Here is a 27,173-nt window from a genome sequence, read left to right as displayed (position 1 = left end):
ACCTCAGGCTTCAGGATGTGGGAGGGGGGGGGGGGGGGGGGAGGAGGAGGCCATCAGTTACAACTAGCAGTCACAGTTGGTGTTTCTCCAGGATAAAGTAGCCAGTGCCCGCTACATTGCCATTGTGCTACTGCCATTTCTTCGACAGGAAGGTGATGTGCTTTTTCAGGAGGACAGTGCACATCCATATACAACTGCTGCAATGCAATATGCTCTACAACTACTACCCTGGCTAGCAAGATCACTGGATCTCTCACCGTTTGAACACTTGACTTACACGTTTTCCAGAGCCTGCAAGAACCATTGCCGAACTGCATCAAAAGGTGCAAAATGCTTGGGGCAGCGTATCGCAGGATGACATTCAGCACCTCTATGATAAAATTATCTGATTTTAGACTTGTATTAATTTCTGCATGTCAGTTGAGACCGACGCTATGTGAAAATGGAGACTCCGTTAAATGTGCTCTTTGAAATGATGATGAAGATGGAAGAGAGCCAGAAGATAACGCTGGAGATGATGAAAGAAGGCCGGTAGATGATGGAGGAGAAGATGGTAGAAGGCCGGAAGAAGGTGGAAGATGGACAGGAAAAGATCAAAGAGGGTCATCTTGAGATAAAGCACATTCTCGAAGCAAAAATAGCAAATGTGAAATATGAACTTCAGGGGGAAAAACAGGCACAGTTGGTGAGAAAATAGGCATGGTTAACAAGAAATTTAACAGTGTTTGCCAGAGGTTGCAGACAGAATCACCCGGCTATGCGATAACATATGAAACTGGAACTATGCGGAGGGTCATCGTATGCAGTACTGAGTTTAACGAAGGTGACACTACCAACGTTCGATGGGAAGGTGCCATGGAGTACACACCTGTGGCAGTTCTAGGAGGCCTGTTGTCCTAACTGTTGGAGTGAAGGAGACAAAGCTACAGCCCTCATTATGGCTCTGAGAGGGGACGCCTTCAGTGTCCTACAGGCATTACCAGAAGGCATTCTGAGCAACTACATCGCACTACTAGCCCACATGGTGTAACAGTACAAAAATGACTATCTCCCGATTTTAGGTTAGGACATTTTGTAAATGATCTCCCCATTTTAGGTTAGGAAATTTGGTAAAATAATTTGTAATATAAAATAGCGAATGTCATGTGCATTTGTTAAATTAAGATGTAAGAACATAATATTGTAAGTAAGAATTTGTACTTAGGGAATATTGCATATGTGCATCGTGATATTTTGTACAAATTTCTGTATGGATACATGGCCTAGCTGTGAAGATTGTGCAATAAGGAAAACCATGACTGTATCTGGAAAGATGGTTGAAGTCTGATAAGTGTTGCAACAAGTGGTTTAGAAAGCCAGGGTTTGGCCGGGAAGTATATGCTGAAGATCGTAATCCATCAATGTGGATGAACATGCAAGATCGCTTTTTGCGGATTGGCAGCTTTGTAACCAGTCAGGAAGCTCAGAGTGTGAACGAGCTTGTGTTGACTGAGTGACGATGCTTGGAGATGTTTCAGTGGTAGCATTGCTACCAATAGACTTTGACAGATTGCTACGCCACATGAAGTGAGCCTATATATACATGTGTGAGCATGCGATGGAGGTATTACTTTTTACGGGGTGCTGGAGGAAGCATATACAGTACATATATATAAGCTGAGTGGCCAAATGTCACGAGAAGAGGTGTCCCATTATAAAATGTGCCGTGAATGACCCCTCAGCATTGCAGCTAGCAGTGGTATAACTGAGCAGTTTGCCACAGACACCAGTGTTGTGAAGATGTCAACACATTGCGAGTAAACCGACTTTGAATGCGGGATGATCATCGGCGCACAGTGCATGGGTCATAGCATTGCGGAGATTACACGCAAATTCGGATTTCCGAGGTCAACAGTGTGGAGGATGGATGTTCAATATCGCAGAGAGAATGTTACCACCCGCGTAAACCGCCACGCAGGAAGACCACAGGTGTTTAACAAACGGACATCACGTCGCCTCCACAAGCCATACTGGATGCTCGATGGGCTACTGTGAGTCAGATCACCGCCCAGTTGAATGTTGGGAGTCAAGAACCTATTTCTACCAGGACTGTAAGGAGGCAACTGCACCGCATAGACTTCACCAGCCGACGACCAACTCATGTCCCTTTGCCGACACCTTGACACAGAGCTCAACGACGTGCATGGGTCTGCGAACATCGGCAATGGACCACGGAACAGTGGCAGTGTCTGATATGGTCCGATGAATCCTGGTTCCAGTTGTATCGAGCTGATGGGCGCGTGAGAGTGTGGCATATGGCCCATGAAGCTATGGATCCTGCATATCAACAAGGTTGTACCAGGCAGGAGGTGGCACAGTTCTGGTCTGGGCAGCGTTAGGCCCCATTTTCCAGCTGCAAGGAGCACTGACAGGTGCACGTTATGTGGACAGTCTTTCAGACCATCTGCATCCCTTTCTGGCCCTAGAGTACCCTGATGGAGATACCATGTTTCAACAGGGCAATGCACCATGTCACCGCTCTGTGCTGGCACGCAGGTGGTTCAAGGAGTGGAGTTACGACCATGGATTGGGCCTCCAGATCTCCCGATCTTAATCTAATCGAGCATTTATGTGATGCTCTCAATGCTGTTGTACTCTCCATGAACCCTGCACCAACTACACAAGACCAATTGTGGGTAGCAGTGCAAGATGCGTGGGTCCAGATCCCTCCAGAACTGATTCCGCCACCTTGTAGAGTTGTTGCCTCGCCGTTTTGTGTTTTGAGGGCTCAAGCAGGAACAACTTGTTATTAACTTCACATTTAGTGCCTTCCCGTGACTTTTGGCCACTTAGTGTGTGTATGAATATGTGTGTGTGTGTGTGTGTGTGTCTGTGTGTGTGTGTGTGTGTGTGTGTGTGTGTGTGTGTGTGTGTGTGTGTGTATATACACACACACACGTGCGCATGTGCAACGAGTTGATTACCATTACTGTTCATGACCATTGTAGTTGCTGTTCATGACGATTACCATTACGAAGTCTGTACTGCAGGGGTTCTTTACGGTTGCATTGCTCTACCATCACTGAGTCATGACGAGCGCATTACTCAGTAATTACAAGTTTCCTGTGATCACTAGGTGGAAGTCACTACATAGTGTTCTTATGTAAGTCAGACTCTGGATTATTCCTCTCCGAGGAAATGCATTATTTGAGGTAGTTTATGTGTAATCTGGAGGTAGTGTGTTGTTGTGCATAGAACTGATTGTGGCTAGATGAAACCATAGGCCAGGTGTTTATTACTTGTTCATTCTTTGAATAATACGACATGATAATCGTTATTTATTAATCCCACAGCAGCCATTTTGCATTGTGAATGTGTATGGCTTTATAGTACTATCCTCAACCACAATAACACGCAGTTACCTACACATGGCAGATGCCGCCTACCCTCGTCGGAGGGTCGCCTTACAAGGGCTGCACTCGGCTAGAAATAGCCACACGAAATTATTATAATAGAGTATAGTGAGGTAATGGAATTTTTTTTTACACAGTTAAAAACTGTGGTAAATTGGTTCCATGGTGATGGTGCTATTTTGTTCAGGAAAATGAGGTTAACTTGTATGAAATAGCAAGTTTGAAGCGTGGCCTTCAGAACTATGTATAGTTGTAGTGTATAACTTGTAGATGTTGTTTGTGGAGGTTTATATTGGTTTCATCACGCGATGATTATTGTTGGGGTTTGTTTGGTTTTATTTTGTTTCAGGAATAAGTTCTAGTAGTGAAACTCAGAGCAAATCTTTTATTGGTGAAGTAAGGAGAAACGTGGCATACTACCCAAATTTATTTTCAGAATTAAATAATAGTAAGGAAAGGTAATGAAGCAAGTTTGGAACCTCATCAGCCTGATGACCGTCGCCTTGGGAGAGGGAGTTCTTTCATGCTCTACAGAGTCAATTATTCTTGTAAATCTTTTGCAGGTGGCATCCAATTTTGTTATTTATATTTCAATCTAGTTATCATTTATCCATTTTGTGTTTCTATTTTGTGGTAAATTTTACAATGGATGCTGAATATGCAGATCGCCACTTCCAATATGCCTACCAGACACAGTTTCGGACCAGAACTTGGAGGAATACAGAGAAGCTCCAAGAGTATGAGACAGATGTTGCCCATCCTGTCCGCTTGGCCTACCCAAGAGTTCCTCAAACAGCTGGGTTGATAAACATTCGTAGATGGACTACATGACCTAGGTACTCAACAGGAAGTTCATCTCACCTGCCACAAGACCCTAGGAGATGCTATCACTAACTACTGTTCATGGTGTTTGGAGATACCAGTATACCAGAATTTTGTCCTATCAGAGTTCTTTTACATGCCAGAGGCTGATATATTTGAGCACCTTAAAATACCACCAGACTGAACAGAGATCAAACCGCCAAATTGGGGTCAGAAGGCCATTGCTTCAACCATCTGAGCCACTCAGCCTGGCTCATCCTTTTCTCTCTATATATAACAAATTCCAACTTGTACATTTGGGAAGTTCCACCTTTCTGCCACTTTAAAATCTTACGATTTTCTTAGATTACAATAACATTAATTTATTTTTTTAAAATTTTGTTGTTGGTACATGTTTTGTTTTCCATGGAAAACATCTTCAGCTGTGATCTTGAATGATTAGTTAAAGTATACACAAAAACACAATATTAAAAACAGCTCGTCCTTGATTAAATAAAAGGATTAAATGTCTAAAAGAATCGATGTTTTTCTCTTCGTTGTCACTGTTTGGCACCTCTTGATGTAAAAGATGTGTTCATGAAAAGCCACTTGAAAACTATCCTAAAATAGAGGGATCTTAAAATTTCTTAATAATTAATGAAAACAGTGGTGTATAACTAGGCAAGAAAAATCCTCTTTCCATCACATCAAGGTTGAATGTTACAAGAAATTTAACGTTGAAGTCGCCAATTATGAAGACAATATCTTAAGATGTAAAAAGTCAGCTGTCTCCTCACGGGTGATGTAGTATTCCACTTCTGTATGGTCTGCATCACAAGTAGGAGCATATACTTGGATCAAATGTAGTTCACATGGCTTTGCGGATATCGTGAGAAATAAGAAGACTATTTATCAGTTTTAATCCCTCAATAAATCTCACAAATTTTCTTTCCACAACAAATACCACACCTTATTCACCAGTGGCATCATTGCCAGAGATGTAGTTTCCAGATTCAAAATGTCCTTTCCTTTTCCAGTGTGTTTCTGAGATGCTACATGCAGGAATTTCTTGTTGTCTGAGTTCTTCCTTAAAAATCTCTAATTGAAGCAAACCTTGCATGTTCCAAGTTCCAATTCTGACTCTTTTATTAATTTCTATGATGGGATATCCTTGAAATGCCTAACAGGTCATAAATTTTCCTTACAGGGCCCAATCTGCTACCTCTGCATGCCCGGTCACCCATTTCACACCATCTATGTCGGACCCAGACTGGCGCTAATCGCTACTCGGTTTGCTGTCAGATTGCCAGTGTTTCGCTCCAGTGCAGCACGGCCTCTTCAGTTGGATACCGTATCTTCCCAAGACACTGACTGGCTAGTGATCTTGGGATTATAATTGGGTGGTATCCCATTGCCTTTCTGATCCCTGTGTTATTAACCAGGCTATGTTTAGAGACCTGTGCGGCTTTACAAAATAATATCTGCATCAACACTTCCTTCATCCGTATCCGCGTATGGTTATCCGCATCCGTGAATGATTATCTGCGGATATTACAGTATATTACACCCAGGGTTTTGAAACGGATAGATCTGTTAACGTTGTACAATACGCCTGATACCTGGCACCAAACCCCCTACAGTCACAGGTTCATAAGAGATTTCTCTGCGACAACTACTGACGTATTGACTTTTGTTCCTTCCTTCCATTAATTGTGGGCAGGAGCCAGTTAGGCTTAGGCCAGATTTACGGCTTTATGGTCTCATCATTCTCCCATACAAAAGTCAAGGTTCGCCTAACCACAAACAAAAATAAGAGTTATGCCTGAGTGAAAATCAATAAATTTCATTATTCAGAAATTATTAGCAAAATTATACGCACTGCCATACAGTTTGCATCCGCCAAGATGCAGGGCTCTAGCTATGGTAATTCATCCACCATTTAGAGTGATTTCTCATCATAAGGACAAATGAGTGCCATTCCTTTTCAATTCATCCACCTCTTTTGCCATTGAGATGCTGGATCATCTTCCATCATCAAAGACGTTCACCATTTTTGCCCATATCCATTGGTAGTGGTCCTTACAGGTACTCACAAGCCACTCCTAATATGGAGAGCAGACGCTACACAGTGGATTCGAGTAGCATTTCCTCCACTCGGAGAACCACCTAAATCAATCAATCAATCAATCAATACTGATCTGCATTTAGGGCAGTCGCCCAGGTGGCAGATTCCCTATCTGTTGTTTTCCTAGCCTTTTCCTAAATGATTTCAAAGAAATTGGAAATTTATTGAACATCTCCCTTGGTAAGTTATTCCAATCCCTAACTCCCCTTCCTATAAATGAATATTTGCCCCAGTTTGTTAGGCTCGTCTGCCCAAAGTCGTTGGCTCCCTTTGGGAATTAGGATATTTTCCGCAGCCCGTCACTCGGCTTTGTGTCGTTGGCTGTATGGTCCACTCCATTTCCGTAGTGGTATGCGCCAGCCAGACTGATGTAGTAATTCTGCTGTATTTAAAGGAAAATATGAAAGTAGGCCCTACATATTTTAGAATTATCTATTAAAAGAATCAATAACTTTAAAGTAAGTTTGTCTCTTTTAAATTATTATATATATCTTATTGTTACAGTAATGTTGATGGTTTGAGTTGATGCTGTCTTCTGGAAAATTTGAACCTAAAACCATGAGAGAGTTACATATTGTAATTAATTGTTCCAGGATCCTTTGCTCAACAGAGTAACATACTCTCCCGACAGCGCACGTACATGCTGGAAATGCAGAAGGAAATGACTTCTGAAGCACAAGAGTTTTATGGAGATTATTTTTTTCGCTACAATGAGTACCTCTGTGGATTATCCTCACAGCGAGATCCAGAGGAGTTAAATGATAGTGACCTCTATCACATGTATGAGGATGCACTTCTCAGCCAATACCCTCAGCCTCATTATGAACATGGACCATTAAGATACACAATCTATCATTTCATGTTCAAATACTCACCTATCTGGCTAAGAGATAAACTTGTCCTTAGATTTATGCAAATGCCACAATGGAAACCTATGTGACTGAACTGAAATGTATAAGTTTAATGTTTGTTAGTTTTTACTGTGTCCCTAATTTGACTCTGAGAACAAAACATCATGTTTTAAGAGACTGTACTGGATTATAGAATCTTAAGAGGTAAGACGTATTGGGCTGTCTTAGAAACTTAGAGGTAAAAATGAAGAGTCTGATACAAGTAAGTAAGTAATTATATCAAAGCAATGACTTATCCACTTATAAGGAATGTAAAACAAAGAAATCTCCTCGTTATTGAATGTGGCAAAACACACTATTTTTTGAAAAACTATTTTACATTGAATGTTAATATTGTTCAGTTAATTACACCATGCTTGCAGCTTTTATTAGGGTAAACAAATTTCTGCTTTGAGATGCTTTTCATTGGGAATGCAGTGATGAGATTTGTATTCACGGCAGCAGATGCACCAACGTGGCAACAAAAGTTATTAATCTTTGTTGTAGTGCACATGGTCTAATTGACAAATTATAATGAAATATACATTTAGGGCCTTCAATAAGAAAGTCATAAGAGTTATTTCAGCATATACTGTTCAGTATTTTTGTAAAATTCATTAAGCATTGAGGTATCAATACTTTTCTCCATGGCTATTAATAAAAATGAAGTGAAATTTATGTGTACTGCCTGTAGCTCTTTATATCCAAGTCTAAATAATGTTATTGTTTTTACTTCCCACTAACTACTTTCTTGACGGTGTTTGGAGATGCCAAGGTGCCGGAATTTCGTCCTGCAGGAGTTCTTTTACATGCCAGTAAATCTACCAACATGAGGCTGACATTTGAGCACCTGAACCAGGATCAAACCTGCCAAGGTGGAGTCAGAAAGCCAGCGCCTCAACTGTCTGAGCCACTCACCCCACCACATCCAAGTCTATGGTGGTTGTTTGAGTCATCAGTCCACAGACTGGTTTGATGGAGCCCTCCAGGCCACCCTATCCTGTGCTAACCTTTTCATTTCTACATAACTACAGCATCCTACATCTGCTCTAATCTGCTTGTCATATTCATACCTTCTTCATTTATAAATTTCATTTTTCTGTATTGATATTTACCAATTGTCATAAAAGGAAAAGAAAGTTCCACCTGATCAATACATTTTATTTTATTTTTGACCGGTTTCGACCTCTTAACAAGGTCATCCTCAGCTACATTAGAATCTTATTTGCATTTTCACCTTATGCCTCATGAAGATCTTTATGACATACTCTATTGTTTAACAATATTATTTAAAATATTTTTTATACTCTTGCTAAAAAATGTTAAAACATTACATCATAACTGAAATTATGACAAAGCTTATATCTTACTATACACATGCAATTGTAGCGGAATGAATTCAGCTTTAAGCTTATTGAGTGTAAATTCACCATAGGCGTTTTGCCTATTCAGTTGAAATAAGCCCCATTTTACAAATGTATAGTCACAAATGAGAAAATAGAACATCTGGCCATAAAAAAGCAGAATACCCTAGATAAGAGATTAGAAACCTTAAAACGGACGCAGAAAAGAAAACACGTCACTCACTTCACAGAAACAAGTAACTCAACTCAGTCTATAGGAGACAAAATGCATCATTTTTACCCACCTGTAAAAAACCTCACGAGTACAGTATTCAGCAAAGCAGAAAATGAAATATTAAGCAAAGGACCAAAACATAATTGGGGCAACACCTCAATACTACAGAACGTCACAACCGCTGTGACAGAAACAGAATTAGCCATACAAAGAATTCCGCATGAAATACGGGAAGAAGTTGGGCACGATATTGTAAAAAAACTTCTGCAATACATCAGAAAAATACAAGATAACATATCTAATAGTAATAAAGCGGACAAAGCGCACATTAAGAGTCTAAAAGAAAAAGTCAAACAAGATAATCTCCTTATAACAAAGGCCGATAAGGGAAATACAACGGTTGTTATAAATAGAGATGTATACATTCAAAAAACAAAAGAGTACTTCAACAATAATACATTTCGTATTATACGTAAGGATCCCACAAATACAGTACAAACAAACCTAAAAAATTTGCTCAAAAACACACGTTTTTTACTAACCGAAATAGAAGCAAATAGTCTAATAACAATGAACCCCCAGTTACCGAGTGCAAAAGCTCTTCCCAAAATTCATAAAGAAAACACACCAATGAGAACCATAATAAATTAAAGATCTAGCCCTACATATAATCTTTCCAAATATATTAAAAAATATCTTAAAAACCATTACTCTTTTCAAGATAATAAGAGCATACGTAACTCAATAGATTTTTGTAACAAAACAAAGAACCTACAGTTAGAACATTATCACTCCATAGTTTCTTATATGATATAACTAATATGTATCCAAATATCCCCACTGACAAAACCATAAATATAATTAGAACCAATCTCAAAACACACAGCAAGTTAAGTACTTTGGAAATCGATTAATTCATGATGTTACTCAAATTTGCAGTTAATAACAACTTTTTTAGATTTCACGATACAATTTATCAACAAGCAGGTTTACCGATGGGGTCACCCACGTCTGGCATACTAGCGGATATATACATAGACTACTTAGAATATACTTCAGTTTGCAAAACAAACTGAATATTTTTCTGGTGCAGATTTGTCAATGACGTCTTTGTCATTATCTACAATAGAACAACTAATGATAATGCAATATTGGATAAATTGAACGCCATAGACACATGTATACAATTCACTAAGGAATCCGAGAATAACTGTGAACGAAATTATCTAGATCTAACGATTACTAGGCACGAAAAACATCTTACTTTCAAAATTTACCGCAAACCCACTTATACAATAAATACTATAAAAATGGATTCTATTCACCCTAATCCCCATTAAAAAAAAGCAGCATACCAAAGCATGATTCGTAGAGCATTTAGTATACCGTTGTCAAAAACAGATCTCAACGATGAATTACAATTAATTCATGAAATAGCCCGAAAAAATTGTTATAAAAAAGAAATGATTAATTCCATCATTCGTAAGTTCAAATCACGACCCAAAACTACACTGACAAAACCAGAACAACCTAAAAAAGATTATGCAACTTTCACTTTTAATAATACGAGTATATATTCACTAACTAATATCCTTAAGAAACATAATATTAGAATAGCTTCTAGAACTACACATAATAATAGACATATCATACGTAATACCAAATCAGTCAACAATAACAACAAATATCTTCAGTCAGGAGTCTATCGGATGAATTGCAACAACTGTCTAACAAGTTATGTGGGACGTACTGGCAGAAATTTCATGATTAGATATAATGAGCATGTTAATGCCATCAAGCATAATCATTTTTCTGCAATAGGACAGCACATGCACGAGTACAGGCACAAAATTCACGGATATAAGTAATGATTTGAAAATATTAAGTACATAACCCAAAGGTCCTTTACTTAATATAAATGAAGAATTGTACGTAACATTTGATCAGTATACAAATCCCAACTACAACATTAATGAAATATCTGAAAAAAACAATATTTTGTTCAATAAGATTATCCCTATCTTAAAGAATGACTACGTCAGACTAGTCAACAAACGTCATATACTGGCTACAGCGCAGACAGCGAACTTGCCTGACTCCGCCCACACACACGCTGAAACTTCCCCACTCGTCCCTCCGTCCCCCTCACAACAGACAACACCAGAACCATTAGTACGAGATACAATACGCGACAGACAGCCAAGCAACTCGCATCACAACCACCCCACAGCAGTAAGTAGATTATTTCAGAACTTATACTATATCACGTAAAGTTTCATTTCAACTAGAATTTTTAATTCAATTCATTCATTCCGACTTACAGATTTTGCCAGCTTCATAAAAAGGGAAAGGAACCACCAACATTTACGACATTCAGAGTGAGAAAATTCCAGAACAACAGTCACATCAGACAGGCCAGAATATGTTCAAGTCAATTAAAAAGTGGTTGAGTCATACATAAAGTGTATAAGCATTGCATATTAAAGCTTGTAATTTGAATTTGCATTTTTAAAATATAAGGAAGTGCTGTCACTTACTATTTGGACTTAAAAGACATTCATATATACCATATCTTAGAATGTGTCAAATATCTAATGTTTTGTGTAAAAGGCAAATTTGTGCAGTATTTTAATGCAACAACATAATATAATCCAAGAACTAAGGCCAACAGCTATTCTGGACTTTCAGTGTCACAAAGTACATTAGTCACACTTCATAACATTTTAATGTGAATGTGTAAAATTTTATTGAAGTCAACACGCAATTTAGTCTACTAAGTACATCATACTTTAATACACTGACTGACAGAGCAAATGCAACACCAAGAAGAAGTGGTCAGAACTTTATGCCAATTGCAGGGTAGACTGACGTCACTGAGGTATGCTCATGATGTGAAATGCGCCGCTGTGCTGCGCACGTAGCGAACGATAAATGGGACACGGCGTTGGCGAATGGCCTACTTCGTACCGTGATTTCTCAGCCGACAGTCATTGTAGAACGTGTTGTCGTGTGCCACAGGACACGTGTATAGCTAAGAATGCCAGGCCGCCGTCAACGGAGGCATTTCCAGCAGACAGACGACTTTACGAGGGGTATGGTGATCGGGCTGAGAAGGGCAGGTTAGTCGCTTCGTCAAATCGCAGCCGATACCCATAGGGATGTGTCCACGGTGCAGCACCTGTGGCGAAGATGGTTGGCGCAGGGACATGTGGCACGTGCGAGGGGTCCGGGCGCAGCCCGAGTGACGTCAGCACGCGAGGATCGGCGCATCCGCCGCCAAGCGGTGGCAGCCCCGCACGCCACGTCAACCGCCATTCTTCAGCATGTGAAAGACACCCTGGCTGTTCCAATATCGACCAGAACAATTTCCCGTCGATTGGTTGAAGGAGGCCTGCACTCCCGGCGTCCGCTCAGAAGATTACCATTGACTCCACAGCATAGACGTGCACGCCTGGCATGGTGCCGGGCTAGAGCGACTTGGATGAGGGAATGGCAGAACGTCGTGTTCTCCGATGAGTCACGCTTCTGTTCTGTCAGTGATAGTCACCGCAGACGAGTGTGGCGTCGGCATGGAGAAAGGTCAAATCCGGCAGTAACTGTGGAGCGCCCTACCGCTAGACAACGCGGCATCATGGTTTGGGGCGCTATTGCGTATGATTCCACGTCACCTCTAGTGCGTATTCAAGGCACATTAAATGCCCACCGCTACGTGCAGCATGTGCTGCGGCCGGTGGCACTCCCGTACCTTCAGGGGCTGCCCAATGCTCTGTTTCAGCAGGATAATGCCCGCCCACACACTGCTCGCATCTCCCAACAGGCTCTACGAGGTGTACAGATGCTTCCGTGGCCAGCGTACTCTCCGGATCTCTCACCAATCGAACACGTGTGGGATCTCATTGGACGCCGTTTGCAAACTCTGCCCCAGCCTCGTACGGACGACCAACTGTGGCAAATGGTTGATAGAGAATGGAGAACCATTCTTCAGGACACCATCCGCACTCTTATTGACTCTGTACCTCGACGTGTTTCTGCGTGCATCGCCGCTCGCGGTGGTCCTACATCCTACTGAGTCGATGCCGTGCGCATTGTGTAACCTGCATATCGGTTTGAAATAAACATCAATTATTCGTCCATGCCATCTCTGTTTTTTCCCCAACTTTCATCCCTTTCGAACCACTCCTCCTTGGTGTTGCATTGTCACTGTCAGTCAGTGTATTTTAATGTTAACATGTGAACTGAACTGAATAGGCAAAACACCTATGGTAAACATTTACACTCAATAAGCTTAAAGACGAATTCATTCCACTACAATTGCATGTGTATATTAAGATAAAAGCTTGCTTTTTCACAATTTCAGTTATGATGTAATGTTTTAAATTTTTTTAGCAAGAGTAAAAAAATATTTTAAATAATATTGTTAAACAATAGAGTATGTCATAAATATCTTTATGAGGCATAAGGTGAAAATGCAAATAAGATTCTAATGTAGCTGAGGATGACCTTGTTAAGAGATCGAAACCGGTCATAAAAAGTATTGATCAGGTGGAACTTTCTTTTCCTTTTATGACAATATTCATACCTTGGTTTACCCGTACTGTTCTTACCACCTACTCTTCCTTCAAAAACCAACTGAATAAGTCCTGGGTGTTTTAAGATGTGTCCTATCATTCTATCTCTTCTCGTCAAATTTAGCCAAATCGATCTCCTCTCGCCAATTCAATTCAGTATCTCTTCATTTGCGATTTGACCTATAATTAAACCAACTCCTGCATTTCCTCTGTTTGATTCTGTCTTGATAATTCGGTAGTCGCCTGACCAAAAATCCTGTTCTTCCTGCCAACGAACTTCACTTATACCAACTGCATCTAACTTTAATCTATCCATCTCCCTCTTCAGATTCTCTAATCTATCACAACGATTCAAACTTCTAACATTCCACGCTCCGACTCGCAGAATGTCTGTATCCATCTTCCTGATGATTGCCCCCTCTTGTGTAATTCCCACCCGAGATCCGAATGGGGGACTAGTTTACCTCCGGAATGTATTACCCGGGAGGAAGCCATCATCATTACATCATTCATACAGAGAGAGCTGCATGTCCTCGGGAGTTAGTTACGGCTGTAGTTTCCCGTTACTTTCAGCCGTGTAGCAGTATCAACACAGCTAAGCCATGTTGAGTATTATTACAAGGCCATATCAGTCAATCATCTAGATTGCTGCCCTTGCAACTTCCAAAAGCCTGCTACCCGCCTTTCGATGAACCATTCGTTAGTCTGGTCTCTCAACAGATACCCATCCTATATGGTTGCACCTGCGGCTCGGCTATCTGCTTCATTGGGACACACAAGCCTCCCCACCGCGGCAAGGTCACATGGTTCGCAGGGGAGGAAGTCTATGGTAGCATTTAAAATCACTGAAATATAATGTGAAGTGTAAAAACTATGGAAAAACTAAATTTTAACAGTAGGATTTTTGTCATGACCTTTTACTGACCAGTTCTCTATATTACCAGCAATTGCTATTTGCAGCTAAAATGGATGGTGTTGTGCATCACTTGATCAAGTGCCAAAATTGAATGTTTTTAGATTATTGCTCTGTCTAGTAAACTTTATACAGGCTGTATCTAAATGATACTGACAAAATAATCAGGGAAGCTCTTCGTGTTATATAAAGAATGATGGCAGAATCGGATTGGCGGAGAACATTTTTCTTTTCGAGAAAGTGAGGTTATTGGACTGAATCAGGATCGAACCTGCCCAGTTGGGGTCAGAAGACCAGCACCTCAACTGTCTGAGCCACTCGCCCAGCATATCCAAGTCTACAATAGCATTTAATATCACTTCACATTTTACTTCCGGGCACGCCATTCAAATTGACGAAATCACCATGCTGTGCTTGGTCGCAAATCATTGCCCACTGTTGTGCTTCACTGAAGAAAGGGGAAGTGGGATGTATGATAGAGTTTGCACAAGTTTCTTCGTTCGACTCGTGCAGAATATTGTCCTTGTCTCTTACAGGCAATATCCACAGTGTGTTTAAGACACACTTGTCAGTCAAGGAATGCGCCTGACCATTTCTCCTCTTATCTGTTGGTCCATTGGAGTTAAATCGGCTGAGCACAGAGGCCATTTAACTGGCCCACTACAGCCTACCCATTTCCCTGGATAATGATTGTTTACTGCAAGTGCTACGTGACACAGCGGGCGAAATGCAGTGGAGCGCCATTTCGACACAGCCACATTCACTGCCGAATAGCCACAGGAACATCTTCCGATAATCTACGCAGTGATTCTACTGAGAAACAGTAGCATTCCTCACCGTTCAGATGAGAGGAAGGACATAACAGCCCAGGTAAATAGTCGCCAACAAAGCCGGCCTAAATATCGATACAAACCGATGCTGAAATGTGTGCACTAGTCGCATAAGGGGATTCTTCCGCCCTCCTTCACGCAGTTGCCTGCTAATGGACATGAGGTTGGCAGCGATTAGGGTGCGGGATGCCATAATATCTCCTGTTGCCATTTTCTGCGCCATAGGCTACGTGCATATCAGCCATTTCTTCACTGGTGTTCTGAAATGGAGCCATTCTCACCCATTTATACTGCAAACATAGTGACTAATATGGACAAAGAAAACTGTAGACTGCCAACTGGGACCGGTAAGTGGCTGCGCTAAACAAACGAGAAACTTGTGGATTCGCACAGACTATTATCTCTGTCTCCACCCATCATACACCCCACTTACCCTCCCATCCCTTCCTTCCTTCCTCTGGAGCACAGGAGCAGTGATTTGCGCCCTGACAGAGCAAATACGGCAATTTGACGATTTGAATCGTGCTCCGAGAATTAACAAAGTAACCTCATTTTCTCAAAAAGAAAAACTTTCTCTGCCAATCCGACTGCTCTGTCGTTCTTTAGATGACACGAAGAGCATCCCTGATTTTTTTTGTTGGTATAATTAAGATAGAGACTTTTGTTCTCAACATGCTTTCATGGGAAATTAATTTTTACCTAACGTCAACCACTCAATCATTAAATTAAAGGTTTGCATCAACGGACTAACCGCCATTTCTGATTCTGAATTATGCATCAAAATTGCAAGGATTTGTGAAAGAGGCCTGTAGATGAATATGATCAATACAACATATGATGTGGTGTTTGACAGAATATAGTCCATAGGGACCACTGAGTAAGCACTGTACTTATTGTATCCTGGAGACATAGGCTCGCTCCTATATGGAAATAACTTAAGCTATGGGCCACTGTAATCCCTGCAGAAAGTTCGGTGTTTCTGGGGTCATACATTTTTACGATCATAATAGTACTCGACACCTGCCATACACACAAATGCCACCCCTAAACGGTGATATGTAATTGCATATGACTTAAAAGAACAATGAACTTAAATCAGCCCGGGTGCTGTCTTGCCAACAGTTGAAGCACAAATAACCCGAAAATATTTAAATGAAAGTATTTTCTATAAATGTGAGTGAAATTTGCCCGCGGCGCTACGCGGAACCACTGGTCCCAGCAGAACATTTTTAAGAGAGGACCATGGTGGTCCCTGGAACGCTAGGAATATTATCAGAAAAAACATATTCTTCATTCCATTCATACATATTTATATTTTAGTGCACAGTTTTCTACATTTGAGAAGAGATTAATACAAAAAAAAGTAAAGTGGTCCAACAGGAAGGTTTTAAAAAAATTGTCTGGTGCTCGGCTTGTTAAATAAGCAATAAAATTTGTAAGAAATTCCCTGTATGAGTCAGTGGTAGTGTTTGCCTCCAGATCCCAAGATCTGCAGAGGTAGTTGGATTTTTGAAGGGAAGAGAAAAGTCCATTTAACACTCCATGTCATACGATGTTGGCATGTGAGAGATCTGTGGTCACACATTTGGTGCTTACCCAACGAAATTAATTAAAACTCAGCCATAAACGCCCAAGGGATATTCGGTTTACTCTGCCATCTAGGAGGCCTGGAGTAAAATGGAACATTCGACGAGCAAGCAATCAGATGGTGTCAAATTAAGATGCCTGCATACAGTAGCCTAGGCCATAAGATTAATAATAATAATAATAATAATAATAATAATAATTGTTCCGAGGTATCTGTGGAACAGCAGAGGTGAAAGAAGGTGCCGGGGTGAACGGGTCTAACTACAAAATCGAAGTTAATTTAAAACTGTAACAAAGGTTTTTTTTTTTTCTCTCTTTTAAAAGAAACAAGAAGTAACAAGGTACCAGTAACAAAAATTTAAGTCTAGGAAAGACAAGATTGGTGGTATAAACAGGACTTGGGCTTCAAGCCCTCACTTTACATTTCCTGAGCTCTCAGCTCACACAACACATATTTACCAAAGGGCAGAAAACCCCTCCATACATGGAGCACTTACTCCCAACTTTTAATATCAAGCCTCTCTGACAAGGGAACATCCACAATGGTGAAGTCGCCGATCGCGATGAAACTTAGCAAACACATTGAGGTACATGTAATAACAATGCCAGCATCAATTTTAGGTGCCAACATTCATTAGCGCGTTAACTAAGGGGCCTAAAAGTTGCGACATTTCAAGTTCCGCGCGAACAGCGATGAATTCCTCCTGACCAATGCTTAGCCGGAACACTGCTTTGTGCCACACCTCTGCTCCTCCTCTCCTCCGCCCCGCCTGGTTCAGCACCACTCGTTTCCCTCTCCCCGCGCTGCCGGCTGCTTAGCTGTCGAACAGAACCTGTGCTACACTGCGTACGCTATCAGCCTTCCTCATAGCTCTCCCTTGGAATTTCCACATTGTATAGGCAGTTTACATTGTTGTACCAGTTCGTACAATAGCCATGTACACTTTTACGTATGTAACTGCCATTGTACCCAGAAGACTGTATTGTAATACTTTAATATGGCTAATTGTTGAATACATAGACCTCTGTCAGCTATAGCGCAAAAGTACAAGTAGGAGTACAGCTCTGCCTGTGAATACGGTATATCTACTGCATATATAAATGCACGTCTTTATTTATTTTTAAAGACTTTGCTTATTACGTCAATCATTCCATGTCATACTCATATCAAAGTTGTCTATGCATTTAATTGATTTATGTTCGACAACCATGGCTGCAATTGAAATGTGTTGTGCCTTTCACTGCAAAACATAAATACATCGTTCAATACAAGCACAAATAAAAACATATATCTAGATTCCTTATACCAGAGTACGTAATACGGGAAATACCAGCAGTTTCTAACTCGGAGTTTATAATTGCTGTTGTTCGCGATTTCGTTTCGTTATGACACAACTGATAGCGTACACAAAATGGGGGTAGGGGAGTGGACATTAAAAGAAGGTCTGGACCTGTAACCATATTTTGATATCCCGAGGTACAACATCTCATTACATTCATTGAGATCCTCTACCCGGGCACGTAATTTCTTTAAATAAAAGGATATTTAACGTTGTTTCAAGGTGGGTGATTTATTTTAATAAATTTCATATCCATGTCCACTCTAAATGACACTACCGACAGCTGCAAGGTGTTTCAGACGTAAATACTAATTTAAGCCTAGGTCGGACGCGGTACCTTATACCACGTTTGTCCACGCCCGATGGTGCTTAACTCAGTGTTGTACCCACGAATTGACAACCCACCGGAATTAGCAGGAACGAAAATATAACATTTGCATAAAATATGAGTAAATACGTTTAGGTTATTTAGTATCATTATGTGTGAAACGGAACGTGATTTAAAGGATTTCAATAATTATAGTACGTAAAGAAGCAAAATATAGCGCCGGTCTCGTTCCACAGCCAAGCAGCCGGCAAGCGCGAGGAGAAGGGAGGGGAACGTGCCGGGGAGAACCACTTGGAGGGTAAAAGGCGGTGCAGAGGGTGTAGACGGGAAGTGTGTGTGCCGGCTTAGCATTGGCCAGCAGGTATTCATCGCTGATCGCGCGGAACTTGAAATGTCGCAACTTTTAGGACCCTTAATTAACGCGCTAATGAATGTTGGCGCCTAAAATTGATGCTGGCATTGTTTTTACATGGACCTCAATGTGTTTGCTAAGTTTCATCGCGATCGGCGACTTCACCATTGTGGATGTTCCCTTGTGAGGCACTTTTACCACAAATAAAAGAGCTGACCCGCTCTCAACTTTCTGAGCATATTCAAGGCCACAACAGACTTTACCATTAACTGCCCTGAAGGCACACTTACCATGAAACAGGGGTATCTTGTACCCAACCTACTGGGCCTTAGCAGAAAAGAATAGGTTAAGTAAATAGCCCAAAATACAAAGATAAATGGAGGCGTGTACTTGCACTCCTATATGAAACTTCTTAAAACCTAAGAGGCACTAGGCCGATGAAACAGGGGCTATTCCCAAGCTATGGCGGTGACTCGTATAAGAAATTACAGAAGGGAAGAAAAACCAGTTACCGGTACAAAACGTAGTCACCTCAAACCAATATGAAGGGGAGCTCGAGAGGGTAAAGCACTCTCTATCCCTGAATTGCAGTTACAGATTTAATGAAGTTTTTACATCAAACGGCAAAAAATATTACATGTCGGAAAGATAGTTTACATTGTAAGGGATTCGGACCTTTCCCGAGGGTTAAACTGCTGAGCTAGCAAGAAATAAAGATGTTTAACGGCCATTACCTTACTGAAGAGCTGTTGCCTGATGAAAGAGTCGCTTCCCGCCTCCTGCTACATGTCCATACACTAGGTTAGATGTTGATGGAGTGGCTGAGAGACAAGAAAATCAGCAGTTTTTATACCCTCAGGGAAAATTTGAGACCTTTCATGAATAAAACAGCCACACCCACTCAATTTTATTGGTCAGTGTAGACGGTACACTCAAAATCGAAGAAGAAAGACACGATTGGTCAAAAATTAATTACAGAAATTCTGAATTGGCTCAATTCAAAACTGGCGGAAAGAAAAGATTAATATTGCCAACCCACAAATGAATGAACGAAATTTAGTAAAGAGAAAACTTATGAATATAAAATTTCTTCAAAAAAGTTCCTTCACTTCGTACCAGGGTGCATGATCATAGTTTTTCAGTAGAGACATCTATAAGAGAATGTCCACACTTCTTGATCGATGGAAAGCAACACAAGTTGAAATCCACACAGTATTGACAACTTCGTAATCACAACATTTACGGTAGTGACATCTTCTGAGAAACTTATGAGTTGATCCAGTTTTTAAAGTTCAGAGTTTCTCCTGTAGAGGAGGATTTATTGGCGCAAGATTTAAAACTGCGGCGTAGGCGTAGGCCCGGTACAAACCTCCCCCCCCCCCCCAAATGTCCTTCCAAGGGGTGACACAGAAGAAGTTTTTTTGTTTTACCAAAAATTAATCATCAGTTGAAGAAAATTTCTACTTCCTTGCAAATAGATTGGTGGAAGAACATGGAAGAAACATTAATAGTTGAAAAGGAATTTGGCAAGGGCAAGTCTATTAATGTTGATTGGTAGAAGAATTTTGACAAAAAAAATAATTTCAAAGTCTTTTTTTTTTTTGTGGATAACTAGTTAAACTCCAGATTTAGAGTGTCTTTGTTGCCGTAGAATGTCAACTACATGATGATAATTTTCACGGCAAGACCATTTAAAATACCAATGTCAAAAGCAAACCTAAAGAAGGAACTAAACACCATCCGTTCCATTGCCAAATTCAACGGATATAATGACTATTTCATGGATAGAATAATAAATAAATTCAAGCACCGACCTAACACAACGCTAGAAAAAGAAAAACTCAATCCTACCGTATATTCCACTTTCACCTTCAATGAAAATGTTTACAGTGTCACCAACATCTTTAAGAAGCATAATATCAAGATATCCTTTCTTACCAACAATAGGAATGTTGAAATAATTCACAACTCTAACACAATAAACAAAACACCTTTTTGAGGTCAGGCGGTATATAGGTTTAGTTGCAATAATTGCAATTCCGCGTACATAGGACAGACCGGACGAAACTTCAAAATCAGGTACATGGAGCACGTCAATGCCATTAGACATAATAGGTTTTCGGCAGTGGGCCAACATATGCATGACGCAAAAACACACTTTTACTACAATAGACCAAGACTTGGAGATCCTTAGAACATTAGGAAAAGGCCCTCCTGGACGTCACCGAAAATTGCTTTATACACCTTGATCAGTTTTTTAACCCTAATTTAAACTTAAATGACATTTCCGAGAAATCCAATATTATTTATAACTTTCTTATTACAGTTCTTAAACATGTTAAGTTTACGGAAAAGCGTTTGATCTTCCACGCATTACATAACACCCTACCTTGCCACACGTTCCCACCACATAGCCCTCCAGACCCACCCCGAACACCTCCCCCGTAGGTGTTTCCTCTCCAAGCCCCTCCCTTCCTGTCCTCCTCTCCCTTAACCACCTTTATTCGCAAACCTGCTGCAGTCGCCAGCTCCTCTCCACAGTATAAGTTTCCCGGCACGCCGCAGCAATGTGAGTCTCCATCCTTTGATTCTCTACATCCATGCTTCATTTGAATTACCCTTTACAGAACTCCACACTCAAATCAGCTCTCTGTTTTCTTTAGGTTTTACGTTCCGATTGAACCGCGAGGAACCTTGGTCCTACACAATACAATAGGACCTACATGTACATTCTAACACCCACAGCACAACTTCAAATTAAGAAGACCATGCCACCAGCAGTGACCGGACTATTCCTCAGTACCGTATTATGAACAAGATTTTAACGTGTTCACAATTTTTTATCATATCAAAGCATAAATTCACATAAAGTGCTCCAGCTCATGTACAAGACTAATACGCCGCTAACACGTAGCTATCTGTAGACATTTTGCATGAACTATTTTAAATGTGACAATTTACGAATTTTATCTAGTCTGTGTGTCTTGTTGCTATACGCAAATCTATTCATTTGTTTGGTTTTATCCGTGGCTGATGATGACTTTGTATACGTGTCAAAACCGGTACCATTATAATTAAAATGTTGTAACATAATCTGTGTGCAGCAGTTGTGTATTGAAAAGGTGGATTCTATTATATTAAATTACTTTTGTGACAGGAAGACATCACGGGAGTGGAGTGGGCTCGTATCCCACCTCGGTTGCGGCGCGGCGCCGAACGGCTGCTGGGCACTGAAACAGTAAGATCTCGGCGGCAGAATTTGTTGGTGACTTATGATTTTAGGGTACGATCTTGTTGGTGAGGCTGAGGGGCCAGCGGCGTGGCAGGTTTTTAGCCACTGGTATGGTTTAGCCGGAGACGGGAGCTTGGTAATGGCCACACAGGAACAGACAGCAGGAAAACCAGAGGGAAAGTTCGTACATCAAATACATATTTTTATAACACTTAAAATAAATTGGGACAGAAGGCCTCTTAAAAAGAATATAACCTTCACACTATTGCACAACGTAGATGGCTAAGTTAACAATGACTTTACACAGGATTCACCTGAGACAGGTGAACCCTAAAGATCCTCTAGGTGGCTGGATTGCTAACTAATAATGTAACAGGAGTTAGGAAATCTAGAATTACGCACGGCCCATGAAATCTGGGGGCAAGCTTGCCCGCGGGAACAAAGTTTTTGACCATAACTTGATCTCCTACTTTTAAATTGGTGGGCCTCCGTCCACGATCATATCTTTCCCTAACCTTTTCATGAGAAACTTTAAGATTGGCCTTAGCCTTCTTCCAAAGATCTCTAATATTATCTGGATCTATTGTCTCAGGTAGAATATCACTAAGAGACCAAAGGTTAGAGAGCGGCGTGTTGGGTACAAACTTAAACATCAATGACGCTGGAGTGAATTTATGAGATTCATGAACCGCCGAATTCAAAGCGAAGGCCAACCAATGCAGGGATGTATCCCACCTGGAATGATTATCATGATGATAGGCAATAAGAGCCCATCTCAGATTACGATTGACCCGCTCAGCCAGGGATGGTTGAGGATAGTACGCTGATGTTACATGTGAGATGGATAGATCAAAACAGAATTTACGGAAGAGATGGGAGGTAAAGGCTTTAGCATTATCAGATACAATATATTGACACGGAACAAAAGAAGCAAAGATGGAATTTAAACAAGAAATGGTGGACTGAGCGGTAGCAAGCTTAGTCGGAAACAACCAGGAAAATGTTGTGAAACCGTCTACACACACAAGGATGAATTTATTGGCATTCCCCTTTGATTGGGGGAAGGGTCTTACGCAGTCGATATAGATGCGTTCCATGGGGCGCGACGCTTGATGAGAAGACAATAGCCCTTGCTTAGTGAACATGATAGGTTTACTAAGCCAACAAGATTTACAAGCTTTTACCAATTCACGAATTTCACCGTCCATACTTTTCCAAATGAACATTTCTCGAATCTTTCCCTGGTTTTGAAGATGCCTAACTGTCCCCCTAATGGGGTCTCATGGTAGTACGTGAAGATCATGGGTACAAGAACAGCTGGAACCACAACTTTCTTCTTCTTATCATGCCCCGACGGGCAACATAAAACCCCATTCCTCAATACATACCAGGGTGCATGATCATAGTTAATTAGTAGAGACATCTATAAGAGAATGTCCACACTTCTTGATCAATAGAAAACAAAACATTGAAATCCGCACAGTATTGACAACTTTGTAATCACAAAATTTACGGTAGTGACATCTTCTGAGAAACTTATGAGTTGATCCAGTTTTTAAAGTTTAGAGTTTCTCCTGTAGAGGAGGATTTATTGGCGCAAGATTTAAAACTGCGGCGTAGGGGTGTACCGCCCGGTACAATAATAATAATAATAATAATAATAATAGTAATAATAATAATAATATTTATTATTTAGTACTAGATTCTACACTGCACTGAACTTTTTAGTCAAATTAAATCATTGAATCACAGTTTTGTTGGTTAGTAAGTGATGCAAAAAACTGAAATAATTGCAATAAAGTATTAAATGACCAAGCGTCATTATCTCAGATCAAAATTTATCATTTTCATGTTCCGTATTGATGACAATATAGTTATTGCAGATAAATGAATGAATCCACCTAATCAATACAATATGAAATTAGTACTTCAATTTATTTTAATCATGGTACTAGTTTCGGCCTATTGATATTAGGTCATCGTTAGCCAAGCCGATACTCACTCGCTCACTCCGTAGGCTTCTGAGGGATGTGATGTTCCCGTTCCGATCTCACAATCCTCTGCCATCCTTTTCGATCTTGAGCCTGCTCTTCCCAGTTATCAGTTTGGAGGATCCGGCATACCTTGTTGATCTCCTCCATCCAGGTGCATCGGGGTCTTCCTGAAGGACTTTTCCCATTAAGAGATCCCTTGTATAGATCTACTGATGCTGTGTTATACTGCATCCTCAGTACATGTCCAGCCCAGTGCAGTCTGTTGGATTCTATCACACCCATTATCGCGTGTTGTTGAGAGAGGGCGTAAATATCATAATTAGATCTTTTCTGCCAGCTTTAAGAGATGGGATCGAACCATGGGCAAATATGTTTCTATAAACTTTATTCTCAGAGACTTGAAACTGCTGCTGCTCTTCCTTGGTTATACTCCTCGTCTTGGAACCATACTGAAGTACTGGTGGAATGATTGAATTGTAGATAATCATTTTTGCATGCTTCGTTAAAAACTTGGAGCCTAATATAGGGCTCATAGTGTAAAATGCCTTAATTGCATTCTTAATTCTAACTTGGTGTTCTCATTGCCTTCAGATTTGCTCGTCGATTAATACACCAAGGAATTTAAACTCCTCTATCTTTTAAATATATATTTCCCAATCTTTAAAGACAATCTGTCAAACTACTCATGATTCAGTCTCTGTACAACCAAGTAATGTATCTTCTTATCATTTACTCGTAAGCCAATTTTTGCTGCCATTCCCTCTAGTTCCACAAATAACTGCCTAATTTCTAATTCATTGCGGCCAATAAGAACAATATCATCCACATATGCAAGGACTTTATGTTGTCTCCCCAATATGATGCCAGCAAGTACTAGAGCTAATTTCCTGATAATCTTCTCCAGTGCAATGTTGAACAGAAGAGGAGGTAGTGCATCCCCGTGTCTCATACCAGTTTTATTCTGGAAGGAACTTGATTTTCTGTCCTTGAGCAAAACACAGCTAACATTACCATCCATAAACAGCTTGCACATGTTAATTAATTTTATGCTAAAGCCAAACTCCATCATGATGTTCCACAGGCCTTCTCTATGAATTGAATCATATGCCTTAAAGAAATCTATAAAGAGATAATAAACCGACTCCTTGTGTTCCAACACTTTATCATTAATAGTCTTTATTGCAAATACAGTGGCGGTCAAAATAATAGAGCCACCTCTATTGACGAGATTAAGAACTAGGATATCTATTAGTTCGCAAAATCTCCACGAGTGCCGTGTGTCAGTCCCTTTTAGACAATATCAGGGAAGACGTCGCTGCTGTCTGTAGTCGTGCGAAAGGAAGCGTTTGAGCTAGACGTTCGAAAAGAGGCATAAAGGTAAGAATCTTATGGGTCAAAATCATAGAGCCGTTTTACTGAAGTCCCGTTCAAATTGATTTTTTGCAGTTGTTTTGGAGGCTAGCGATATTATTTGTCAACAAACCTCCACTCAATATTATTTTGTATGTAAACTGACGTTTGGTTTTGTTTACATTCTTCTAGATGGGCAGAGCAGAGCATACAAGTGATGATGGTCGTGTAGTAATGTTCCGGATGTTCAAAAGTGGGATATCCATGAATCAAATAGCCAAAGATTTACACGTTTCGCGAAAACGAGTCCAGAACGCCATTAGACTGGCAAAACAAACAAAGCCGCAGGTGGGGAACAGGGGGCGACCTCGTGTAACTACTCCTCGCGTAGACAGATTCATCACTAGGGAAGTAAAGAAACCCATTTTTGTCACCACCACGACTGAAAGCCATTTTGTTTAGCGACAAAAATGATGTTCAACCATCAACTTCAACGATTCAAAGACGACTGAGATCCGCAAAATTGAATGGGCGCATTGCGAGACAGGAGCCACATGTTTCAAAAGCTAATGTTCGGAAAAGGTTGGCCTTCGCCCGGAGAAATGAACACAAACCCAATATTTGGTGGAGGAACATCCTTTGGTCCGATGAATCCAAGTATAATAGGTTTGCCTCAGACGGAAAAGTCTATGTGCGCCGCCCACCAAACCAGGAATTTAATCCCAAGTACACTTTAAAAACTGTGAAATACGATGGCGGAAGTGTTACGGTATGGGGAAATTTTTCATGGTATGGCCTTGGTCCAATACACCGTATCAACGGCATAATGAACGCAGAAATGTACAACGACATCTTAGCAAATGTGATGCTGCCTTATGCTGAAGAGGAGATACCGCTGAAATGGAAATTTCAGCACGATAACGATCCAAAGCATACTGCAAGGATCATAAGGCAGTTTTTTCAATATCACCATATCGAAGTATTAGAGTGGCCACCTCAATCCCCTGACGCATCATCCATCGAGAACTTATGGGAGATCGTAGACAAGAGAATTGACCGCTCAAAAGCTACATCTTTAGATAAACTTTGGGAAGAAATCCAGAGAGCCTTGTATGCGATCAGCAGCGACGAATGCAGGCGTTTAGTCGACGCTATGGGTAAGAGGTGCAGGGAAATCCTCAAAAATAAGGGTTACACCACGAAGTACTAATGCACTCCTATGCGAAGACGACTGTTCCTGTAAATTTCATAAGACTTAGATCAAGTACAAAATATTTGTGTCAACTGGCTCTATTTTTTTGACCCTGTGGTCTGGTATTATTTTGAATATTATTGATTACTTTCAGTTGTGTTATCTATATAACTGACTGTGGTACAATGTGACTCTGTTGTAATGGTTCCTGTACAACGTAAAATTTTGTTTCCATCATAGTACAAACATGTCTAGTAATAAATTTGCACTTTATTCTAAACCTTTGCCAGGTGGCTCTATTATTTTGACCACCACTGTATGTTGTCTGTAGTGGAACTGTTACTACGAAAACCACTCCGACAGTCCCCAATAACATTTTCAGCAAATGGTTTTAAACGCTGTAAAAGAATAAAAGACAGACTTTTGTAGGCCCTGTTTACAACAGATACGCCACAATAATTTTGAAATTCTTCCGTATCCCCTCCTTTATGAATTGGGACAATAAGTGATTCTTGCCATTCTTTTGGAATAACATCATCGTGCCATATCCTTAGAATGATCCTACATATTTACTAGCAATTACCCGCGGCTCTGCTCGCGTGGATTTCGTAATTTGATCAAAGTAATCATTCCTCGGCATTGTACTAAGACATTATCTGAAAATTCGTAAACTATAAAAACTCGCCCAAAAATTGAGTTTC

General features: G+C 40.6%; 1 protein-coding gene across 1 annotated transcript in view; it reads left to right on the top strand.

Moving 5' to 3' along the window:
• Window positions 1-7,886, top strand: part of LOC136863866 (estradiol 17-beta-dehydrogenase 2) — a 191,792-nt gene extending 183,906 nt beyond the window's left edge. The window contains exon 4 of the mRNA XM_067140226.2: window positions 6,912-7,886. Coding sequence (XP_066996327.1) covers window positions 6,912-7,258 — 347 coding nt within the window. The 3' untranslated portion in view covers window positions 7,259-7,886. The remainder of the gene's footprint in view (window positions 1-6,911) is intronic.
• The last annotated feature ends 19,287 nt before the right edge of the window (window positions 7,887-27,173 follow it).

Source organism: Anabrus simplex, chromosome 2, assembly GCF_040414725.1.
Source record: "Anabrus simplex isolate iqAnaSimp1 chromosome 2, ASM4041472v1, whole genome shotgun sequence".
NCBI lineage: Eukaryota > Metazoa > Arthropoda > Insecta > Orthoptera > Tettigoniidae > Anabrus > Anabrus simplex.
The sequence above is the reverse complement of the archived record's forward strand: the minus strand, read 5'-3'. Positions and strand labels throughout refer to the sequence as shown.